General features: G+C 39.4%; 1 protein-coding gene across 1 annotated transcript in view; it reads right to left on the bottom strand.

Annotated features, from left to right (window-relative positions):
* LOC128740867 (potassium voltage-gated channel protein Shaw-like) overlaps positions 1-19,896 on the bottom strand; it is a 57,417-nt gene extending 37,521 nt beyond the window's left edge. Inside the window, exons 1-3 of the mRNA XM_053836438.1 lie at positions 19,853-19,896; positions 8,315-8,464; positions 8,019-8,151 (exon numbers count right to left, since the gene is read on the bottom strand). Coding sequence (XP_053692413.1) covers positions 8,019-8,151; positions 8,315-8,464; positions 19,853-19,896 — 327 coding nt within the window. The remainder of the gene's footprint in view (positions 1-8,018; positions 8,152-8,314; positions 8,465-19,852) is intronic.
* Positions 19,897-21,376: the final 1,480 nt, after the last annotated feature.

Genomic DNA, 21,376 nt, shown 5'->3' with positions numbered 1-21,376 from the left:
TAACATGAAAATAACAGGGATTGTTACTAGGAACAATTCAATAGTACAACAATGATTCAAACATAAATAAAATAAAAGATACAAAAAGAACCCAAAAAAGGAACAATGATAACACAAAATCTGACTCAGAAATAACTTAAAGATGACACATAAATGGTACAAAATAAACTTAGTCGAGTCTTTCGAGTCTGTCTGTCTACTAAACTACTAAACCGATCGGCGCAAAAATTTATATGCAGAGGATTTTGGGGCCGGAGAAAGTTTTTATGACGGTTTGAGATCCCTCCCATCTCTGGGGGGACATTTATATATACAAATATGTTAGAGTGCCCATCAAAATAATCATGTTTGCCAATATTCGTTTCTTTAAATTTTTAATGCAAGCAAAAATATTTGTCTACAACAAGTAGTCACGGGAAACTTTGAGCTCGATGCAAATATTTTTGCTAAAAAACTGATAGAAATACATTTTATTTGGAACCAAAATCATTTAAGTCGATTCAGTGGTTCAAAAGTTATGAATTTTGATGAAAGAAATATCAGAAACCATTGCATTAATCCTCCTTAATTCAGAAAAGAGCACTCGAAGCACCAAATAAAAGAATGTGGTTTTAAAAGTTTTTGGAAAGGAACATACCATTTTTTTTATTTGCTCGTATATGACTCTATACACGGTCATAACGTAAACTATTTTGGAAAGGGAGGAAGTGTCTGATGCGAAGAATGATTAATTGGATAAACTGGAAAAATTCAATATGGACCAAAAATATATTGGGTTGTGACATATGACGTCCGCCAAATTTCTGCTTTTTTAGACCACCCTCCCCCCCCTGTACGATTGTGTCACAAAACTCAACCTCCCCCCCCCCTTGGACGTCACACAAACTCAAAATAAAAATGAAAAGCGTGTTGAAAGTAAAAGGTGTTAATATTTTTTGAAACGATGGTTCTACAATTGATGAAGGGACGGTAGGGAAAGAAATGAAAATTTTTTGGTGAAGGTGGGGAAGAGCGGAAAGGAAGGGGGGTATTGGTAGCTATGCTTGACAAGTAGTCATTTTGACTCCTACCTTTTGTCCAATGCTGGAAGGTGCATGAGTCGAACCAAGCTGTAATCTGAGATTATAACCGGATTCGAACCCACAACACCCGCCAGGGCATGTGGTTCGCTGGTACTTGTACCTTTGAACCATAAAGGCGCTGGACCAGTCCAAAAAATTTTCATTTCTTTCCCTACCGTCCCTTCATCAATTGTAGAACCATCGTTTCAAAAAATATTAATATATATGTATGACCGCATTTCAAGGTCAAGACTAAAAACTTGAGTCTAGTAAAAGGTGGTTTATAAAAATAGCTTAACCTTTTAAGAGCTAATGTAAGATTAAAAAAAATATAGAAAATAGCAATTAAAAAAAATAATAACTGCGAACAAGGGCTCTAACAACATTCAATTGCAAATTGTTACAAATCAATGAAGAAATGAAGCTTTGGTTTCAATTGAAGTAGCACGGCTCCGCTTCAAAACAATAAGCTTCAATCTGCGTCGGCGAAGCAGGTTTCATTACATCGTGATGATAGCTTTTAGAGTTCATTGTACTTTTCTATCCAATATTTAGCAAAATGCTAGTAACTTTGATTGCAAATGAACTGAAATTGATGTGTAAATTGGTCCTTCAATGTAACGCGTGGTCTATCTAGTTAACATTGACAAATTGTGCCTGACTTTCAAGTGCCGTCAGCTGGAACAATAAGTACGAAAATCGAAATAAATCAATGAGTGATGAATGACTGAGAAACATATTTTTGCTGCCTTTTGATGAAAATGCAATTATCACAACCTGTCACAAAATTGACACCCCCCTCCCCCCATAAGCAATGGACGTCATTATTGAATGATCCCTAATGGCAAGTGGAGCTCGCAATCACGCTTTTTCGATTGGTACCCGAATGTTTTACTCACTAAACTACTGCCGCTCGTTATATTAGGTATTCTAATACCAGGTTTTGTTTTCTTCTCCCAAATCTATCATTCCGGTATACGCATTACACACTTCTATATGACGATATTATTTTTGTATGACTGCTCTTTGTTTTTACCGCTGAGAAGAGAGATTTAGATAACGCTCCCGGACCGTTGGACTATTATCACCATTGGACCAAGCTATAGATGCAGTTGTAAATACGGAAATATGCCTAGCGTCCATTTTGCATACCATTTGCACAATGTTGCATCTCGAGCGAGATGTAAACGATGCCCACTTTTACACCAACGAGTTTGAGAAACATTACCAACGCTTACTGCACTAACAGCCGCTGTACACTAAGCCACATCGACCGAAAAACGGAACTTTTTGTTGCCACTGTTTTAAGTGATAAAAAGTGATTTTTCTTATGTTAAAAATCAAGAGAAATCGAATGGTGAAGGTCTCAACAAGCATAAATGGTGAAAAGCAGCACGTTTTGCACCATTAACCCCTATAGCAAATAACGTTAGTAGACGTAAGACGTCAGTGTACAAACAGGAAAAACAGGTGCAATGATCCAGTTAATCAGACAAAGTAACAGATGTGCGACAAAAACAATTTTAACGACAAGTAATTTCTACGAGACACAGATACTTGACAAAGAGCGGACAGTATTCAATCCCTGAAGAAGACGGAAATACACAGTTGAAACGTTGGAAAGAATACAAAATCTGTTCTACTATCAATAGACTGACAGCCAATTAAAACGAGAATATATTTATACGTAATGCTGATTTTTTACTTTGATCTCTTAAATATAAAAATGGATTTCTATCGGGATGTTCCTTATAGAATCGAACACTACTGAACCAATTGGTGTGAAGTGAAAATTTGCATGTAGAGGTTTTTGGGGCCAGCGAAAGTTCTTATGATGGTCAGAGACCCCTCCCCACACTAAGAGGGGGGGCTCCCATACAAATGAAACACAAATTTCTGCATAACTCGAAAACTAATCAAGCAAATGGAACAAAATATGGCATGTGGGTCTTTTTGGAGGCAAGGATTTTTTCTATGCTAAATTGAGACTCCTCCCCTCTTTAGCAGGGGAATTATGACTCCTCTCCCCTTTAAGAGGGCGGCTTTTATAGAAATAAAATACAAATTTCCTCATAACTCGAGAAATAATCAAGCAAATGGAACCAAATTTGGCATGTGAAGGTTTTTGGAGGCAGAATTTTTTTCTATGGTGAATTAGGACCCCTCCCCACTTTAGGAGGGGGGGCTCCTATACAAATGAAACACAAATTTCCTCATAATTCGAGAATTAATCAATCAATTGGAACTATATTTGGTATGGGGGTGTTGTTGGATGCAAGAATTTTTTCTATGATGATTTAAGACCCCTTACCTTTTTAGGAGGGGGGCTCCCATACAAACGAAATTCAAATTTCCTCATATCTCTAGAACTAATCAAGCAAATGGAACCAAATTTAGCATGTGGGTGTTTTTGTAGGCAAGAATATTTTCTATGGTGAATTAGGACCCCTCGCCACTTTAGGAAGGGGGCTCCTATACAAATGAAAAACAAATTTCCTCATAACTCGAGAACTAATCAAGCAAATGGAATCAAATTTGACATGTAAGTGGTTTTGGAGGCAAGATTTTTTTCTATGGTGAATTGAGACCCCTCTTTAGAAAGCGAGTTATGACCCATCTCCCCTTTAAGAGGGTGGGTTTCCATACAAATGAAATGCAAATTTCCTCTTATCTCGAGAACTAATCAAGCAAATGGAACCAAATTTGGCATGTGGGAGTTTTAGATGGCAGAAATTAATTCTATGCTGAATTAGGACCCCTTCCCCTTTTAAGAGAGGGGGCTTCGATACTAATGAAATACAAATTTCCTTATAATTTGAGTACTAATCAAGCAAATGGAACCAAATTTGGCATGTGGGAGATTTTGGAGTCTTGAATTTTTTTTATGATAGTTAGAGACCTCTCACCCCTGTGGTAGGGGGATATGGACTCTCATACAAATAAAACAGAAATTTTTGCGAAACTCAAAAACTAATCGGACTCGAGAAATTCGAGACTCTTCCATAAAACATTAGTCAATAACAAGACCACAAAAACTTTCATAGTAACAATTACTATTACTACTAGATCATTCAGTACGAGACGGCCGCGAGTGTTGCCGGCGACCCGTCGTCGGAAGCGCTGCCCACTGGGGGGAGGCAATTGACCGCAGAAATCACTACTGTCTATGTTTATTTGTTTTCCTAGGTCTACCTGGGTTTCCCGGAACGAGCGACAGCGAGTAAGGAGAGGATCGCGAAATGGTACTTTCCACAAAAAAGTTTTCCGTTTAAGGTTTTTCGGAAAATTATATTCGGCGAAATGTTGTACAATCATGGCGAATATTACTATCCGCTTTTTGGCTATGCAATGAGGGGACATGGGAGTTGTTTTCTACTTTACTGCGAGGAAAAATTGCATATTTGTATATTAAACTACCTATTTCAGGTAGTTTAGCATTAACATTAGCAGCAAATCTGCGTATCTGACATTTTATACTGCACGTTGTTGTACATTAGCTTTTTGACTGCATAGGTGTTGTAAATTGGTATCCAAAATTGTATTCAAATTCTTCGTGTCGGTAATTAGCTGTAAATTAGCATTGTGAGCACTATAAGAAGATTATCAGTAAAGTAGCTGTATATCTTGCCAAAATAGCATTTAAGTACCCCCCCCCCCTTCCTTTCCACCCTTCCCCTTCATTCCCGAAAAAATCCTTCTTCATTACTTTCCCTTACCGTCCCTTCATCAATTGTAGAATCATCGTTTCAAAAAAATATTAATATATGCCTGACCGCATTTCAAGGTCATGACTAAAGTCACGAGTTTGGTCAATTTAAGTAGCATTTAAGGCGACTTAAATACTTATTGGCCTACATTTGAATAGCATTGGTGATGCTTATTGGTTACCTGGGATAGTTACGTAACTGCCAAAAAGAATCATCTAAGGTTGAACTCCTCAGAAACTTGCAAAACTCGAGATTGTGACAAAGATCACCCGAGATTCACGATTTATGTACAACACAGTTTAATTTGTGGCAATACGAAGAGTGTCGGGTCAGCTAGTCTATACCTATAAAGAAGGATTTCTGTCTGTCTGTCTGTCTGTCTGTCTGTCTGTCTGTTTTGTGTTCCTTATAGAATCAAAAACTACTGAACCAATCGGCGTGAAAATTTGCATGTGGAGGTTTTTAGGGCCAGGAAAGGTTTTAGTGATGGTTAGAGACCCCTCCCCCCACTAAGAGGGGGGGCTCCCATACAAATGAAACACAAATTTCTGCATAATTCGAGAACTAATCAAGCAAATCGAACCAAATTTGGCATGTGAAGGTTTTCGAGGGCAAGAAAATTTTCTATGTTGAATTAGGACCCCTCCTCACTTTAAGAGGGGGGGCTCCTGCACAAATGAAATACCAATTTCCTCATAACTCGAGAACTAATCAAGCAAATGGAACCAAATTTGGCATGTGTGTGTTTTTGAAGACAAAATTTTTTTCTATGATGAATTGGGACCCCTCCCCACTTTAAGAGGGGGGGGGGGGGCTCCTATACAAACGAAATACAAATTTCCTTATAACTCGAAAGCTAATCCAGCAAATGGAACCAAATTTGGCATGTAGGTGTTTTTGGAGGCAAGAATGTTTTCTATGATGAATAAGAACCTCTCCCCACTTTAGGAGGGGGGGCTCCTATACAAATGAAATACAAATTTCCTCATAACTCGAGAACTAATCAAGCAAATAGAACCAAATTTGGCATGTGGGTGTTTTCGGTGACAAGAATTTATTCTATGGTAAATTGAGACCCCTCCCTCTTTATAAGAGGAATTGTAACTCCTCTCTCCTTTAAGAGGGGGGGCTGCCATACAAATTTCCTCATAACTCGAGAACTAATCAAGCAAATGGAACCAACTTTGGCATGTGAAGGTTTTCGAGGGCAAGAAAATTTTCTACGGTGAATTAGGACCCCTCCCCACTCTAAGAGGGGGGGCTCCTGTACAAATGAAATACAAATTTCCTCCTAACTCGAGAACTAATCAAGCAAATAGAACAACATTTGGCATGTGGGTGTTTTTTTTGGTGACAAGAATTTATTCTATGGTGAATTGAGACCCCTCCCCTCTTTATAAGAGGAATTATAACTCCTCTCCCCTTTAAGAGGGGGGACTTCCATACAAATTTCCTCATAACTCGAGAACTAATCAAGCAAATGCAACCAAATTTGGCATGTGAAGGTTTTCGAGAGCAAGAAAATTTTCTATGGTGAATTAGGACCCCTCCCCACTTTAAGAGGAGGGGCTCCTGTACAAATGAAATACCAATTTCCTCATAACTCGAGAACTAATCAAGCGAATTGAACCAAATTTGGCATGTGTGTGTTTTTGGAGACAATTTTTTTTTCAATGATGAATTGGGACCCCTCCCCACTTTAGGAGGGGGGGTCCTGTACAAACGAGATACAAATTTCCTCATAACTCGAGAACTAATCCAGCAAATGGAACCAAATTTGGCATGTAGGTGTTTTTGGAGGCAAGAATTTTTTCTGTGATGAATTAGGACCTCTTCCCACATTAGGAGGGGGGGCTCCAATACAAATGAAATACAAATTTCCCCATAACTCGAGAACTAATCAAGCAAATGGAACCAACTTTGGCATGTGAAGGTTTTCGAGGGCAAGAAAATTTTCTACGGTGAATTAGGACCCCTCCCCACTCTAAGAGGGAGGGCTCCTGTACAAATGAAATACAAATTTCCTCCTAACTCGAGAACTAATCAAGCAAATAGAACAACATTTGGCATGTGGGTGTTTTTGGAGGCAACCATTTTTCCCATGATGAATTAGGACTTCTTACCTTTTTAGGAGGGGGGGGGGGGGGGCTCCCATTCAAATGAAATACAAATTTGCTCATAACTTTAGAACTAATCAAGTAAATGGAACCAAATTTGGCATGTGAGAGTTTTAAATGGCAGAATTTTTTTTCTGTGGTGTATTACGACCCCTTTCCCTTTTAAGAGGGTGTGCTTCCATACAAATGAAATACAAATTTCCTTATAATTTGAGTACTAATCAAGCAAATGGAACCAAATTTAGCATGTAGGAGATTTTTGAGTCTTGAATTTATTTTATGATAGTTAGAGACCTCTCACCCCTGTGGTAGGGGGATATGGACTCTCATACAAATAAAACAGAAATTTTGGCGAAACTCAAAAACTAATCCAACTCGAGAAATTCGAGACTCTTCCATAAAACATTAATCAATAACAAGACCACAAAAACTATCTATAGTAACACTAGATCATTCAGGACGAGCCGGTCGCGAGTGTTGCCGGTGACCCGCCGTCGGAAGCGCCGCCCACTGGGGGACTTGCAAAACTCGAGAAGTGATAAAGATCATCCGAGATTCATGATTTATGTACAACACAGGTTAATTTGTGGCAATACGAAGTTTGTCGGGTCAGCTAGTATACATATAAAAATGCTAGCTGGGTACCTTTTCCAGCTAAAATTCTTTCAAAAAATAACCAACTTTAAGTCCAAACGTCACCTTATTCAAAAAATCACTCCGCTTTACAGTAAACGTCCAGACTCAATTATTCTGCACAATGTTCAGGTTAATCTCGTCGGAGCGTTATCATCTTCTTCAAGCTTTCCACTCACTCGTCAGTGCAGAACCGACATAACTCAATCAGACGATCTTTATTATAACTTAATTTAGTCCTCAGTTTCAACCCCGTCGTTTGTGACTTGGCAAGGCCGCAGCCTGGCCAGGCCGGGCCAGCCGACGAAAAGTAAAATAAGAATCCATCTCTTCTTCTTCTTCTCCGGTTGCTATGCGGGATGGGAGAAATTAAATTATTCACGCCCGTTGCTGCGGTATTAGCACTTTCCCAGCGGATCACTAGGCATGCCAGCTCGCGACAATTTTTCTTTTTTGTTCCGTCGTTTATTTTTAGCCCTATACTAAGCGGCCTATCCTACCTGAGTGTCCCGGTGCACGCTGTAGGTCGACCAACAGCACGGTTCCACCTGGTTCGAGTCGAGTCCCCAGAATTCCAGCTCTTCCTCGAACAGGGGCCCGCAGACGTCGGTCGGGTAGTGAAGCTTGCCGGTGCTGTAAAGGTAACGAGATTACTTTGCTGTAAATAAATTGTAACGAGCGGACTTTTCCCTCTAGATCTACAGTTCATAGAAGAAAAACGCGTGGTCAGTTGGTGTGGTTGCCCAGCACCGACCACGCGTCTCCATTTGAGAAAAGCATGAAAGTAAGCACTTACCGGTAGTAATTAAGTACCTGAGCAAACACGCCAGGATGTCGGTCGAAAAAGTACTCATTCAGCACCGGGTCGTAATTCGCCAGCGCCTCGGTCAGCCGCGACAACCGAGTGGCGGGAATTTTTTTGAGTGTCGCCTTGTAGGTCTCATATCTGCAGGTGATCCCACCATCCGTTCGACGGTTCGGTTGGTATACCAAGGCAGGAATCCGGGTAGTAACCACAAAGAACAAGGACGAGAAAAGATGAAGAGTAAAAGTTAAACAACTTTTAATAACATATTCGTTAGGGTGGTACACGGAGAGGTACAAGATTATGGAAACTTGTTTTACAATGGATTTGGGTAAAAAACTTAGACCTTCGACAGTTCGTTTGATATTTTTCTCGTTATGGAAACAATCCTTTTTGCTTGCTCAACGGAAATAAACAAAGGCTCCGCATGGTGATACCTACTAGGAATGGAGCAGAAGACGAAACCAGCGTAAACATAATCAAGAATTCATACTTTAAACAGTCTCATGTTCTTTATCCTGTTTTGTTTCGTTGTTCCACCGACTGGCATATCACCGGGTGTACCCGACAAGGGCTGCATGTTGCGAAAACTCATATTCTTTTCCCGGGTGTGGCCCATTTTGTTTACGAGTATAACATGCCGGCTAGTGTCGTCGTCGGCAAGAAAGGCCAGCTGAAAGCAGTCAAGCAGTGCTACTAACAGCTATTATCAAGTTGTGCAATAGTCTTCGAACAGACAGCAGCGCCAGAGAGGGACATTTGCTAAACGAATGAAACTTTGTTTTCGCTTTCTTACGAGCATAAAGGTGAGAAGGAGAATGGGGTGGAACAGAAAAGTGTCAACGTTATCAACAACAACAACAACAATAACACGTTCTGTGCGTAAGCTTGTTTGACACGTACAAGGCACTGGTTGTCTGCCAGCTAATGTGTAATGTTATCAACCCTTCTCCCCGGTTCGACTATGCTGTATCACGTACCCTGCCTGGTGACATTCCTTTTTCGAACGAAACCATCCTAAGTGTTCAGAAGAGGTGATGAAAATCATGATGAAAACAAGGCGAGCACCGGATACAGTTGCAAGTCACTGAATAGTTCTGTTTTGTTTTTCTCTAACGATTAAAGAAAACTGACAAATTTGAATAATTTATCTATCTGACGACGCATCTGCTCCAACTTATAACAAAAGTTGTTCATGTTTGTTTCGTTGCTGTGGGTCAGTTGTTTGGGCTTGCAAAAGGTTTCTTTTCCGTATCCATGCTGTAGATTTAAATTTCTCCGTCTGCCAGCAAAGAATCAAAATGACTTTCTATTGAAATACTTGGGAAGGCTTACGAAACGGCGCCAGACTGAACGATGGTATTTTCCTTATTCCATGTCCATCTGAGTAACATTCAACCTACATCACCGAACATTCACAAGGTTACCAAAGGAATGACTTTCTGCCAGCGTGTCCATTAGCGCACATCCGGCCGGGCACGTGTAATGTCTGGCAGGACAAACTTTCCCTTTTCTTGAGTGTTTGCCCCAGCCAGCAATGATGTGACATGTTGCACAACCGGCCGACAACACTTAGAACAGCTGTCGACACCAGAGTCAACAAACAGGCTAGCTTATTACCTACCTACCTACCTACTGGTGAGTGTGACAGAATGAACGCAGAATGCACAGCATTGAGGCGCCTTGATTCTTGCGGCACTCGAGCAAAACGGAACTACGAACAGGATCTTCATCCATTTCTGCTTTCAGCTTCGACTACCAATTACAGCCAGCTTCGTGTCTTCACCTTGCATCAGAAACATAAATTAATCAACTTTCTATTTCCTTCGCAGCCAAACGGTATCAGATGCTGCTCACCTGGTAGCAATCTACCTGGAAAACTGCTTCGATCCGTGTGGATGTGATGTGTCAGCAACTTCCTCGGAAGGCTATGTTATTCATTAGAGGAGACTCGGCCCGAAAGTGTTCCACACCCTTACCGCCGCGCCCGTCACAGGGGTGTGATAAACTACCGTTCTACAAAGCCAAGTGCACAGCACTGACTGTTTGGAAGACACGGAAACTGTGATGAAGCCTTTGAGGAGACAATTAGAATCAATTAGTGCGCTCTGATAAAATAGGTGGCATCTTAACGCTAATTGCAACAAAGGAAGTGAACTGGTGGCAACTCTACACCCACTGCTTACAAGAAGTGCAATCGTTGAGGGTAATTAATGCGATGCACTCGGTTTGAAGCGAGTGGTTATCCTATAGATAGTTGACTCGATGACTGGGGCCAGCAGCAATGTTAATAATACTTCGAATATTATCTGCAGCGAATGTACCGGTTGTGTTCTTTATAATGGTAGTACGATGGACTGTGATTATTATAATGCGAAGTGTAATTAAAAGCATGATGGTGGTAGGAACTTCATAGCCAGATCTCTTTGTTCACAATAATAATCCTTAAGATGACACGAACTCAAATTCCGTTGTATCACAGAAGAATACCTTCCCTTGAATAGTACTAATAATGGTTGTGGTATTTAGTCTGGGTCCCTCCTCTTTGTTCCATTTCGAGCAATGACAGTGTTTACTATTAACGGTGATAATTATATCCATTATCACTATTAACTGTAATATTAGATTAATAAGACGTAATGAGCCTGCAACACCGTAAGCGGTGACTAACAACACAATTTGCTTGTTCTGACACAGTGTTGAACCGTTAAAATTGTTTCAGAATAACCAAACGAATGTCCACGATCCCTTAGTTGCCGCATATCAACGTCCGAATTTTTTAAAATAAAAATATTCTACAAACGCAATGGAATATATCTAATAACTTGACTCAATTGTACTCAATTGTTCTAATGTAAGGGTGCAGCGGTGCGGTGGTGTAATGGTTTCACACTTGACTGACTATCGAAAGTTGTGAGTTCGAATTCCAACTGTCATAGAACTCAATGATATATTTTTGATCTATATATCCACATTTTCCTGTTTATCCAATTAATCATTTGCGCATAAATATGTGAGAAAAGGTGAAATTGGTATCATTCTTCACAGACTTACTCGGTACGGTGGTGGTGAACCGGCAATCGTGAGTTCGATTCCCACCTCCTATTGAACAACCCAATACATTTGTAGCCTATACATCGAAATTTTCCAATTCTCGCGTAACTTTTCAAAAGGATCTAAGTAACAATGAGAGATTCTCTTCGTGCCTCTTCTCTTTCACCTCCCACGGTAATGCAAATGTACTTCAAAACACCAGCTTTGCATGAATCGGTTGCTAGCGTCATTATCTAGCTAAACGTGGCGAAATTTTTTGTTGGAATGCATTCATGTTGCCGTAATAATCAGAAGAGAGGGACGCCAAAGAGAGTCTCTCAATGTTACTTAGGTCCTTTTGAAAAGTTACGCGAGAATTAATTTGATTCATCATTTTTTGCATCAGAGGGGGGGGGGGTGCCCTTTCCAAAGAAAGAGCCATGTCATGACCGCGTATAGAGTCATATATAAGAAAACTAAAAGGTGTAAATTAATTTCGATGTGTACTATTTACTAATATACTAGAATCGTTTTACACGGATGAATCCCGCTTCATTTCCTCTAGACGTGTGATTATTTTTTATTGCATAACACTGTGGTCCAGTGTCAAAAAAGGGCAGTCATTAGTAATTGGGTAAAAAATGCGCAATTTTTCGAGGGCAGTGTCTTCGGAGAAGTTTATTTCAACAATATAGCGCATTTTTCTGCACTATTAGGGTGACCGTGAATTCACCTGTTAAGGTGATACCAAATTTTTGTTTTTTTAAATAAGGCCATTGCAAATTATTTTTAAAGTGTTTGCCATCCCTTCTCCCCCTCCTAAAATTGGCATGAAAAATCGGGGGGCAAACAATAATTTGTCGGATATAAGTCAAAATATTTTTATAAAAACAATTCTCGCGTAACTATTCAAAAGGACCTAAGTAACAATGAGAGTTTCTCTTTGTGCCTCTTCTCTTTCGGTTGCCACGGCGATTCAAACGCACTTTAAAACATCTGCCTTGCATAATTTGGTTGCTAGTGTCACTAGCTTCCTAGTCGTCAAGATAACTTTTGTTGAAATGCATTTATGTCGCCGTAATAATCGGAAGAGAGGGAGATCAAAGAGAGTCTCTCAATCCCAAGTAACAATTTGGGTTTTATTCTACTCTTATACATTTTGGTTTACTTCTTTTCTTCTTCTTCATTTTATGCCCTCGCTTTCACACTCGGGTAAGAATATACGCCTCACGAGTAAATGATACCAACTGCTCAGGTTGTAATGACGAGCGAGTGAGAGTGGCGAACGTGACTGATAGCCAAACACACACACACACACACACATGGTATTTAAGACCAAAATTATCTGTGGGCTCTACAACCCAAAAACTCGAAAAGTGAATATTAACGCCTCTAAAAAAATAAACATGGAAGACAAAGACAAAAGTTGTTTGTCCGTATTTCATCTTTAGTTTTTCGTCGTTTTCTTCTTTTGTCTTCAATTCTTCATATTTTGATACGTGTATTCCGTGTATTGTATTTCTTGTCGTCCTCTTGGTGGTTTTCGTTTTTTCTTTTAACCTGATTATAGTCACTTTAACAGCTATGTCTTTTTTGTTGTCTTTTTGACGCTTGCTAGTCATTTTTCGTTACTTTTAACATCCGGTTCTCTGGCATCTTCTTTTTGGCTTTTTCAGCCATTTATTATCATTTTTTATTCTCTTTCAAGCATTTCTGGTTTGAAGGCGTCGTCATTTGATAGCCTTTCTTGGCATTTCTTGTGGTTGTTTTGTTGTCTTTTATTATCTGAATGAAAAAGTATTTTCTACATCTATTCATAATCTATTCGTCATTTTTTATTGTTTTTCTTTGCCATTTTTTATGGCATTTTTGCCGTTTTGTCGGCGCTTTCTCACCAAATTTTTGTCATTTTTGTCGTCTTTTGTCTTTCCGTCAGCGTCTTTTCGCTCATTTGTCTTCACTTCGTCGACATATTTTCGTCGTCTTGTTCGCTGTTGTTGCACAGTACAGTGATCCAGAAAGGCAAATAGTGGAACTGTTTTCCTTGCGTGTATTGCTTTCATTGTAACCGTTTCGGTTGCTTAGCACTTTTGTTCGTACAAATGCTATCCGTAAACTGACGGTGTCGAAAGTTGATTTTGGCTTTCTATGATAAAAATAAAGAAATAACTTTTTTGTGTTGGGAAACACAGACGTAGTTCCTTCGGCAAAGTTGTAGAAAATATGAAGGCAAACTAATTTGCTAAAGAAATAGTATTTCTATCTCTATTGGGTGCAGAAATGTAGAGCATTTTCTGAGAAAGTTCTTTAAAAATTAGTTTTATGTACTTAGCTTTTGATAGTTGGATAGCTTGTCCTCACCCACCCACATGAGAGTACGGCAAGCATTAGTTTTATGTTTTATACGTTCTCCGCACCCGATAGAGATAGAAATGTTATTTCTTCAGCAAATTTGTTTGCCTTCATATTTTTTACAACTTTGCCGAAGAAACTATATCTGTGTTTCTCAACACAAAAAGTTATTTGTTTATTTTTATCATAGTAAGCCATGACTAATCTTTGATACTGTCAGATCACGGGATACTCCTACGAACAAAAGTTCCGAAGACATTATATTGCTGAAACGAAAGCAAAAAATGATAGGAAAAAAGTTCCACTTTTCACCCATTTGGACCTGTGCACTTCAACGTCTTTTTGTAGTTTATTTGCTGTTTTTTCATCGTTCTTTCGACGACTCTTATCACTGTCTATTCGTTATCTTAGCGTTGCCTTTCGGTTCCTTTTCGCCATCTTTTCGTACACTCTTTGTTGCCTTTGTTGTCTCATTGTCATCTCGCTGTCGTATTTTTAGTGTGTTTTCTTGGTTTTCTTGCCGTCTTTTCACAGTATTTTCGTAGTTTTATATGTTTGTTTTTGGCATTATTTCCGCTTGTTTTCAGCGGCTTCTTGCCGTTTATTGTTGCTGTTTAGGCGTTTTTTTGCTGACCAGCAAAAGACACCTAAAACTTATCAACCTAGCCATCTTCAAAAACATGGCTGTCGGTGGGACCTTATTTCAGTACAAGTTATTCGAGTATATCTGCAGGTCCCCATATCAGGTAGAAATACAGATCGAGCAGGTCTTCTACCAATTTGCTAGTACTTTGCAGACAGCATTGGCTTTAGATCTTTTCGAACCACTTCCGTTTACGCGGAACAACCCTTCTGCCATGCTGAAAGTCACTCTTACATATACTTATAGAAGGATACTTACAACCTGAGCGGTTGGTATCATTTACTCATGAGGCCCACATTCTTACCCGCGTGTGAAAGCGAGGGCATAAAATGAAGAAGAAAAAAAGAAGTAGGGGAGAGACGTCTACAGTGAGACACTTTTTTTCCAAAAATTTTAAAATTGTTTTGGTGATAGTTAGCAACGAGGTCTTCAATCCATTTGAAAGGTATATCCTTCTAGTTGTCTGAAAAAAAGTTTCAGCCCTTTTGATTAAAAGATAAAATAGTTACAAACGCAAATGTGAAGGTGTCTTTTTGGCTCACTGTTCCCCAGTAGGTGGGAAGAGTGAGACAACGAGTATTGAATATTGAGACACATATTAGAATAAACCTAAACCATATTTTTTGTTTACAAAGAATAGTTTAGAGGTCGTACTGTTTATTTTGTGCATAAAGGATACATTATTGTTGTGCATTATTGAAAATTCCGATTTTTCTCACATCTACATTTATATTCATATAAAGGTCAAATCCGGGCTATCTGACCTTCAACTTACACTTCAGAACTCATTTACAATCAATTTATATGGATTGCGTTACAATTCAACACAAATTTTTTTTTTTGAGATTTACCCACATCTGTTTGTCTCACTGTTCCCAATAGGAATGTTTCATAAGAAATAGTGAAATAGTGGTGTTAGCAAACAATTCGATGGTCTTATATTTTTTATTTTTATCTCTCATTCCTATGAGATGCACTACATGGCATTTAATTTGGATTAGTTATGCGATTTGCCGTTAAAAATCTCCTGAAAATGATCGCAATAAAATTTACTTTGACCCCCCCAAAAACGACTTTTGTTGAAAAATATACTAAAAAATTAACAAATTTTTCTCAAACTGTATTATGTGATATAGATTCACAAACTTTACTTTGCAGGAAAATATCATGGATCTTGTATGTTTTATGGCGAAGCTATTCCCGATGTCTCACTGTTCCTGTTGTCTCACTGTTGACTACACTCCCCTAAACCAAAATCTATAGCCATACATTCTAGTGTGCCGCCCACCATCGTCGGCTGTTGGCTGCTCAAGAGCTATTGGCTTCGTGAGCGGGTTGTGCAGAAACACACTACCCCAAGCAACACAGCTTGTTATAGAATAGTATAACATTACATATATCAGAACTTCTCTATTACCAAAAAAGCGCAAAAAATTGAAGTCTAATGAAACAACAATCGAAAGAAGTATGTATCAGGTTATTTCATACCAATTTAAAACGTTATTATAGCATAGGCTACAACTTGTTCTTCCAGTAGTTTAAATTTAGTAATAGAGACATAATAAACACTTCGGGTTGACATGTTGACAAAAACAAACATTATTCATTTGATATGAGCTGTCAAATAAATTCATGTCATCACAAAACATCTCAAAACCTTAATAATAACGACATATGCTTTCAAAGTACGTTTATAGTACTCTTGAACGACTACTTTCCATGAATATTATTTTCTAACTTGTTTTGTGTGTTACTTGGGACGAGGCTGTGCACTCGTGAGTGTGTAGTTACCAAAATGTACGCACACATGCACCAGCGGCTGTTTCTCATACGCTTGCGCCAATAGGCGATATGAATAAAAGAGTTTGTTTTACTTCTCCCATAAGGTTTACACGGGCAAAGTAAACTGTTTTATTCATACGCCCTATGGAGTAAGTGGGCATCGTTTGCGTCTCGCTCGATTGGCAGCATTGTGTAAAATACACAAATGCGAATACTACGAATGCAAAGTTGCCAGCGGCAGAATGGAGGTTAACCTAGCAATGCCCACGGAAGATAGTAGTGTCCTAACACCTGACCTCCAAGAAATAAAATGAGAAAACGGGTCGCTGAAAACCAGAAAAACCACCGGTAAGGATCGTCTACCAGCGGTGCTTCATAAACAGAGCCGAGAAACGCTGAATACGACTGTACACTATGTAGTTCTTATGATTTGGGTAAAGAAGAAGCCTCTAGAGCAGCGGCTCTCAACGTTTTTTGGTTCGCGAATTCCCTGGCAGATTTCCCTATACTGCTGCAGAGGACTAAATTTTTGGGAACCCCCATGTGGGATACGCTGTTCTAGAGGAATGGATGGAAGGAATTGTTAGTCCCATCTACAAAGAGGGGAGGTCGGCCCGAGTGCTATAATCATCGTGGAATAATGCTAATAAACGCCAGCTATAGGCTTTCATGGTCTTAATGGGGAATTATCAGGCGGGCCTGATTGAAGCTCGTGACTCTGCGGACTAAATTTTTACCTTCCGACAGATATTGGTTTTAGATCAGCCAGATATTGAAGATAATTAACTTTTCTGAGAGTTAACTGTTTGAAGAGTCCACTGTAAAAAAAAAACGACACAGAATCGTGAGAACCATCGTGCAATCACCGTTCACAATGCCTCATACAAAATATTCTCTCAAATCATCTCACACTTACTCTCAGCAATTGCGAACATATTTTTGGGAAGTTATGAGACCGGTTTCTTTCTTCCTTTCTTTCGCTCACTCACTCACTCACTCACTCACTCACTCACTCACTCACTCACTCACTCACTCACTCACTCACTTACTTACTCACTCACTCACTCACTCACTCACTCACTCACTCACTCACTCACTCACTCACTCACTCACTCACTCACTCACTCACTCATTCACTCACTCACTCACTCATTCACTCACTCACTGACTCCATGGTTCACTCACTTTCGCACCCTCATTCGATCACTTTCACACTCTCATTCAATCACTTTTACATCCCCATTCACACTCGTGGCTCAAGGCCCAAGCCTCATTGAAAAACGGTCTGCAACGGACTAGATATTAACACTGCATCAGATCCTGGAAACAGTTTATATTTCAGCTCCGCCAGAATCATAATGTTGTCCAGAGTTGCGTAGTATTATTTCTACATTATGGATCCACCTTTGAGGATATTTTGATAGAATGAGTGATGGCTCTCCAAGTCTTCGGACGGAGAGGTCACTCACAGTGTTGAAGAATTCATAGCAGCAATAAATTCAATGAGATTTCAAGCACATGAAATTTCAGCCTTGATCACAAGCGCGAAACTCACATATGATTTTCAGTCGCTATTACGCGATGTCTCTGTTGCTATGCGATGTGAACCAAATTCAGCTGTGAGCATTTTGCTTAATTCTTCCACAGCTGGCATTTCATACAACGAACCAGAGAACCTACCGACAGAGAAAACATCAGCAGCGAAAAATGCAACACACATTCATGAATTAAGATGGCAAACATATTGGCGGAATTAATTTTTCTTCGCGAGAATCGACATTTTCTTAACTAGAAAGTAACAAGCCTAATAAGAATTAGATAAACATATAAAATAAATATGCGTTTTAGTTTAACTTTGCGATTTATTTAGAGATTCATTCCCTCACGCTTACTCACAGCAACGTATCGCACGACAGAATGCGTATGCTGTTCAACAAGGAATTTGCACGTATATGTGCATAGCTCCAGGTAGCAGTTGAAGCAAAGCAGAATGTGATCGAGCGGGAAGAAATATGTATGAGTTTTGTGCTTCTTGCTATGAAAACAGAAAAACTCACGCGTGATTATTTTCTGCATAGGATCAAGCTGACATGATTCACAGTTGATTTTGATTTTTGATGAGTTTTGAGATTTTGAGTTTTTCCCATGACTGGTCCATAGGGGAAAGTTATCTCAAACGTAGATGTCTAGCAAAAGTTTCCCTCTGTGGGAGAGCTGTCATCGATGTGGGTTCTAAGTCCCCAAACGGAAGGGTCACTCATGCCGGATGGCTCAACCGAGGAGTACCATGCAGATGACCGTATGAGTGATAGCACTCCAAGACCACGGTCCGGAGGGTCACTCATACGGGAAAGCTTATTCTGAACTCACCACTGGTACTCACAGTAATATGAGTGATATCACTGCCAGTTTGGAATTTGGAGGACAACTACCAGCAATGCACTAGTGCACTTCATTCGAAATACATTGCCGGGCCGGACCAACGCTATTAGTCAAAAAATGGAAATCGCTTCGGATAGTGGTGCGCCATCTTGACAGCTTAGCTATAATATAATGGATATCACAATAGATCACAGAAATGGTCGACGTCATAAAAATACCCAATATGGAAAAAAGGTTGACCGACAGTACCCTATCCTATTTCAAGTGTTGTTCTCCAAGGTAGTCATTTGGGGATATTTCTCGTACCACGATAATTTGAGGCTCTTGTTAAAAATTCTGCCACAGAATTTAATAGCTGTTGACTATTGGGGCAAGATGAAGCGGGTTTATCAGGTTGGGTTTTGACATTTTTGATATGTGAAGCTTTGCATCAAGAACTTGCACGCATTGCTTTGTAGAATTTTTATTAGCTTGGTCCTCGTTATAAATTAGACTCCCTGCAAGTTTAAATGTGGTTAATTAGCGAAAGCATCGAAAATTTACTCTAAATTTAGTTCCTTCAACGAAAATGCGAGTACCTTCGAAAATAGTCCCAGATTACTCAAAATATAATATTTCTTCAGTGCTGTGTAAGCATTTTTTAATAGTTCTCTGGAAATTATATTCAAATAGAAAACTTTGTGTCATTAATTGAATCAGACATTAATAAAACAAGCGGATCCACTAATTTATGAAATACAACAACTTGATACATTTGAATAAATAAATAGAATTAATTCAGAATTCACTCTTTTCCGAGGGACTGAATTCGAACCATTTCTGGAAAACTCCAGGACAAAACACTCACGTTTACACTATTGCCAAAGGAAATCAATCGTCAAAAGGCAACAGTTCTTCGTCTCCTTCCAAGAAGAAACAAAACATGCTATTGATTTAGTCAGCATCAGTCATCCGGCAGCAAGTTCTGCAATCTCCTCCATGCTCTCCAACAACAGGTATCTACCGTAACAGGATATGAAAAATTCATAAACAACAAGCTCCTCGCGATAGCATAAGCCACTGTCGACGCGACGACGGTGTCTTGCAAGTGACATTCAGACTCCTACGCATCCTTTCGCTTCGCATCTGGTAGTATAATTCCCTTTTCTTCGAAAAGATTTTGACAAACCATTAGCCTTTATTACAAGTATAGCCCGTAAACAATTTGACGGTGAAAGGTTTTTTTTTTCGCGGAGCTTTTACCGACGGTTCTGTGAATTGAACCGCTGAACAAGAAGCTTCCAACCAACGGGCAGACAATAATGAGATCATTAATTCGATTGCGCTGCTGGACTTACCTAATGCCGCCAACATTGAGAATGATGCGATTTTCTCCGTCCATTGCGTTCTGCTGCTGCTGTTGCTGCTGCTCCTGTTGCTACTGCTTGGCTCCAGCGTTAAATCATTTTCATAATTCATGACAGTCCATTTATTTGCTCGGCAGGAGAGGTAACGTTTCTTCCTTTTGCTTTGCTGGAAATGCAAGCATTCACTTACTGAGATTGGCGGTTACAAGTGGCCACCCAAAACGAAACGCACAGCTGTCTGGTGTTGAGATTTCCATTTGGTGCGCCATTTGTCGGCTGCTTCCAGTTGCAGATGATTACTGGCTTTGGTTAACACATGGTGTGCTATTAACGGTTTTTCATTTTAAAATTTTACTTTTAAGTCAAAACTTAAGCATGATATCTAATGGTACTATAAACACTTGCTTTGTTTTACGCGACAATGTTGAAATGGTTCTCAAAATTGGTTTCAATTTCTAAAATTTTAACTAACCATTAGACAAATGTGAAAATATTTATGTTGTACTTGATAGTATACACTACAACATGAGAATCCTATCTAAAACAGTATGTCATCAATAAATTCCTGTGTAGAACTATTTGAACTGTTAACAAAATCGAATTTCACTATTTATTTGCCACTAAAAACCGTATTCCTCTCAATTCTGTATGCACGATAAAACTCGTCTTTTCGCATAGTTCTTTTTTCCGGCTCCTTTCAAATCACAAACCAACTCACGTGGAAACAATTCACACCAATCGTCATATGTTTTATTCGCTTTTCGTTTTCACCGTCGTCAAAAGCCAGTAACAACACCACAGAGCACTTGCTTCGGGTTTATGCCCTTCGTCAAAAATTGCAATCAAATTCGCTTCTCTTCCGGGTTCATCCAATTTCGTAACGAAGTGCACTTCATCGTGCTTCGAAAGGGCATCACCGCTGCAGCACCGTTACGGGTGGGTTGCGTGCCTGCTACAAGTTTGTTCCCGGGGAAGATTTTTCCTCTACCGATTCGGTGTAGGATTCGGTGTCGAACGGTGTTCACCAGGTTACCGGGGATGTTTGTTGCGGAGCAACGCCCGTAGTCTATGATTTTTGCTGTATATATTCATTTATGCATTCATTTTGCCAAGAGCCCTTCGTTTGCACTGCTAACGATTGATTGTGTTTCGTAACGCACAATGATTGTCGATCTAAGAAGTTTCCGCTAAGTGAATATGAATAAAAAAAGAGATAAAATAGAGAAAAAATGAGTCAATATACAGGGAAAAGTTCTCAAATTTAGCAATACAGTAAATAAATTTTCGTTTGTCTATTGCAATACGGTTTCAAATTTTAATCCTTTTCAAAATATATTTTAAGACGAAATGGTAAAAACGAAATTGGCACTGCTTCAAGTGCCATTAATTAAACCTCACAGTCGAATACCAACTATTATTTCCCTGCTGCCAAAATCCAGCCAAACGATCGGCAAGTTTCCGTTTGCCGTAACGTACCGCTCCCTTTGTTTAGTCCGTTCCGAATGTTCCCCGCAG

The sequence above is a fragment of the Sabethes cyaneus genome, chromosome 3 (assembly GCF_943734655.1).
Source record: "Sabethes cyaneus chromosome 3, idSabCyanKW18_F2, whole genome shotgun sequence".
In the NCBI taxonomy this organism is placed as follows: Eukaryota; Metazoa; Arthropoda; class Insecta; order Diptera; family Culicidae; genus Sabethes; species Sabethes cyaneus.
This window is presented reverse-complemented; position numbering and strand designations above follow the sequence as displayed.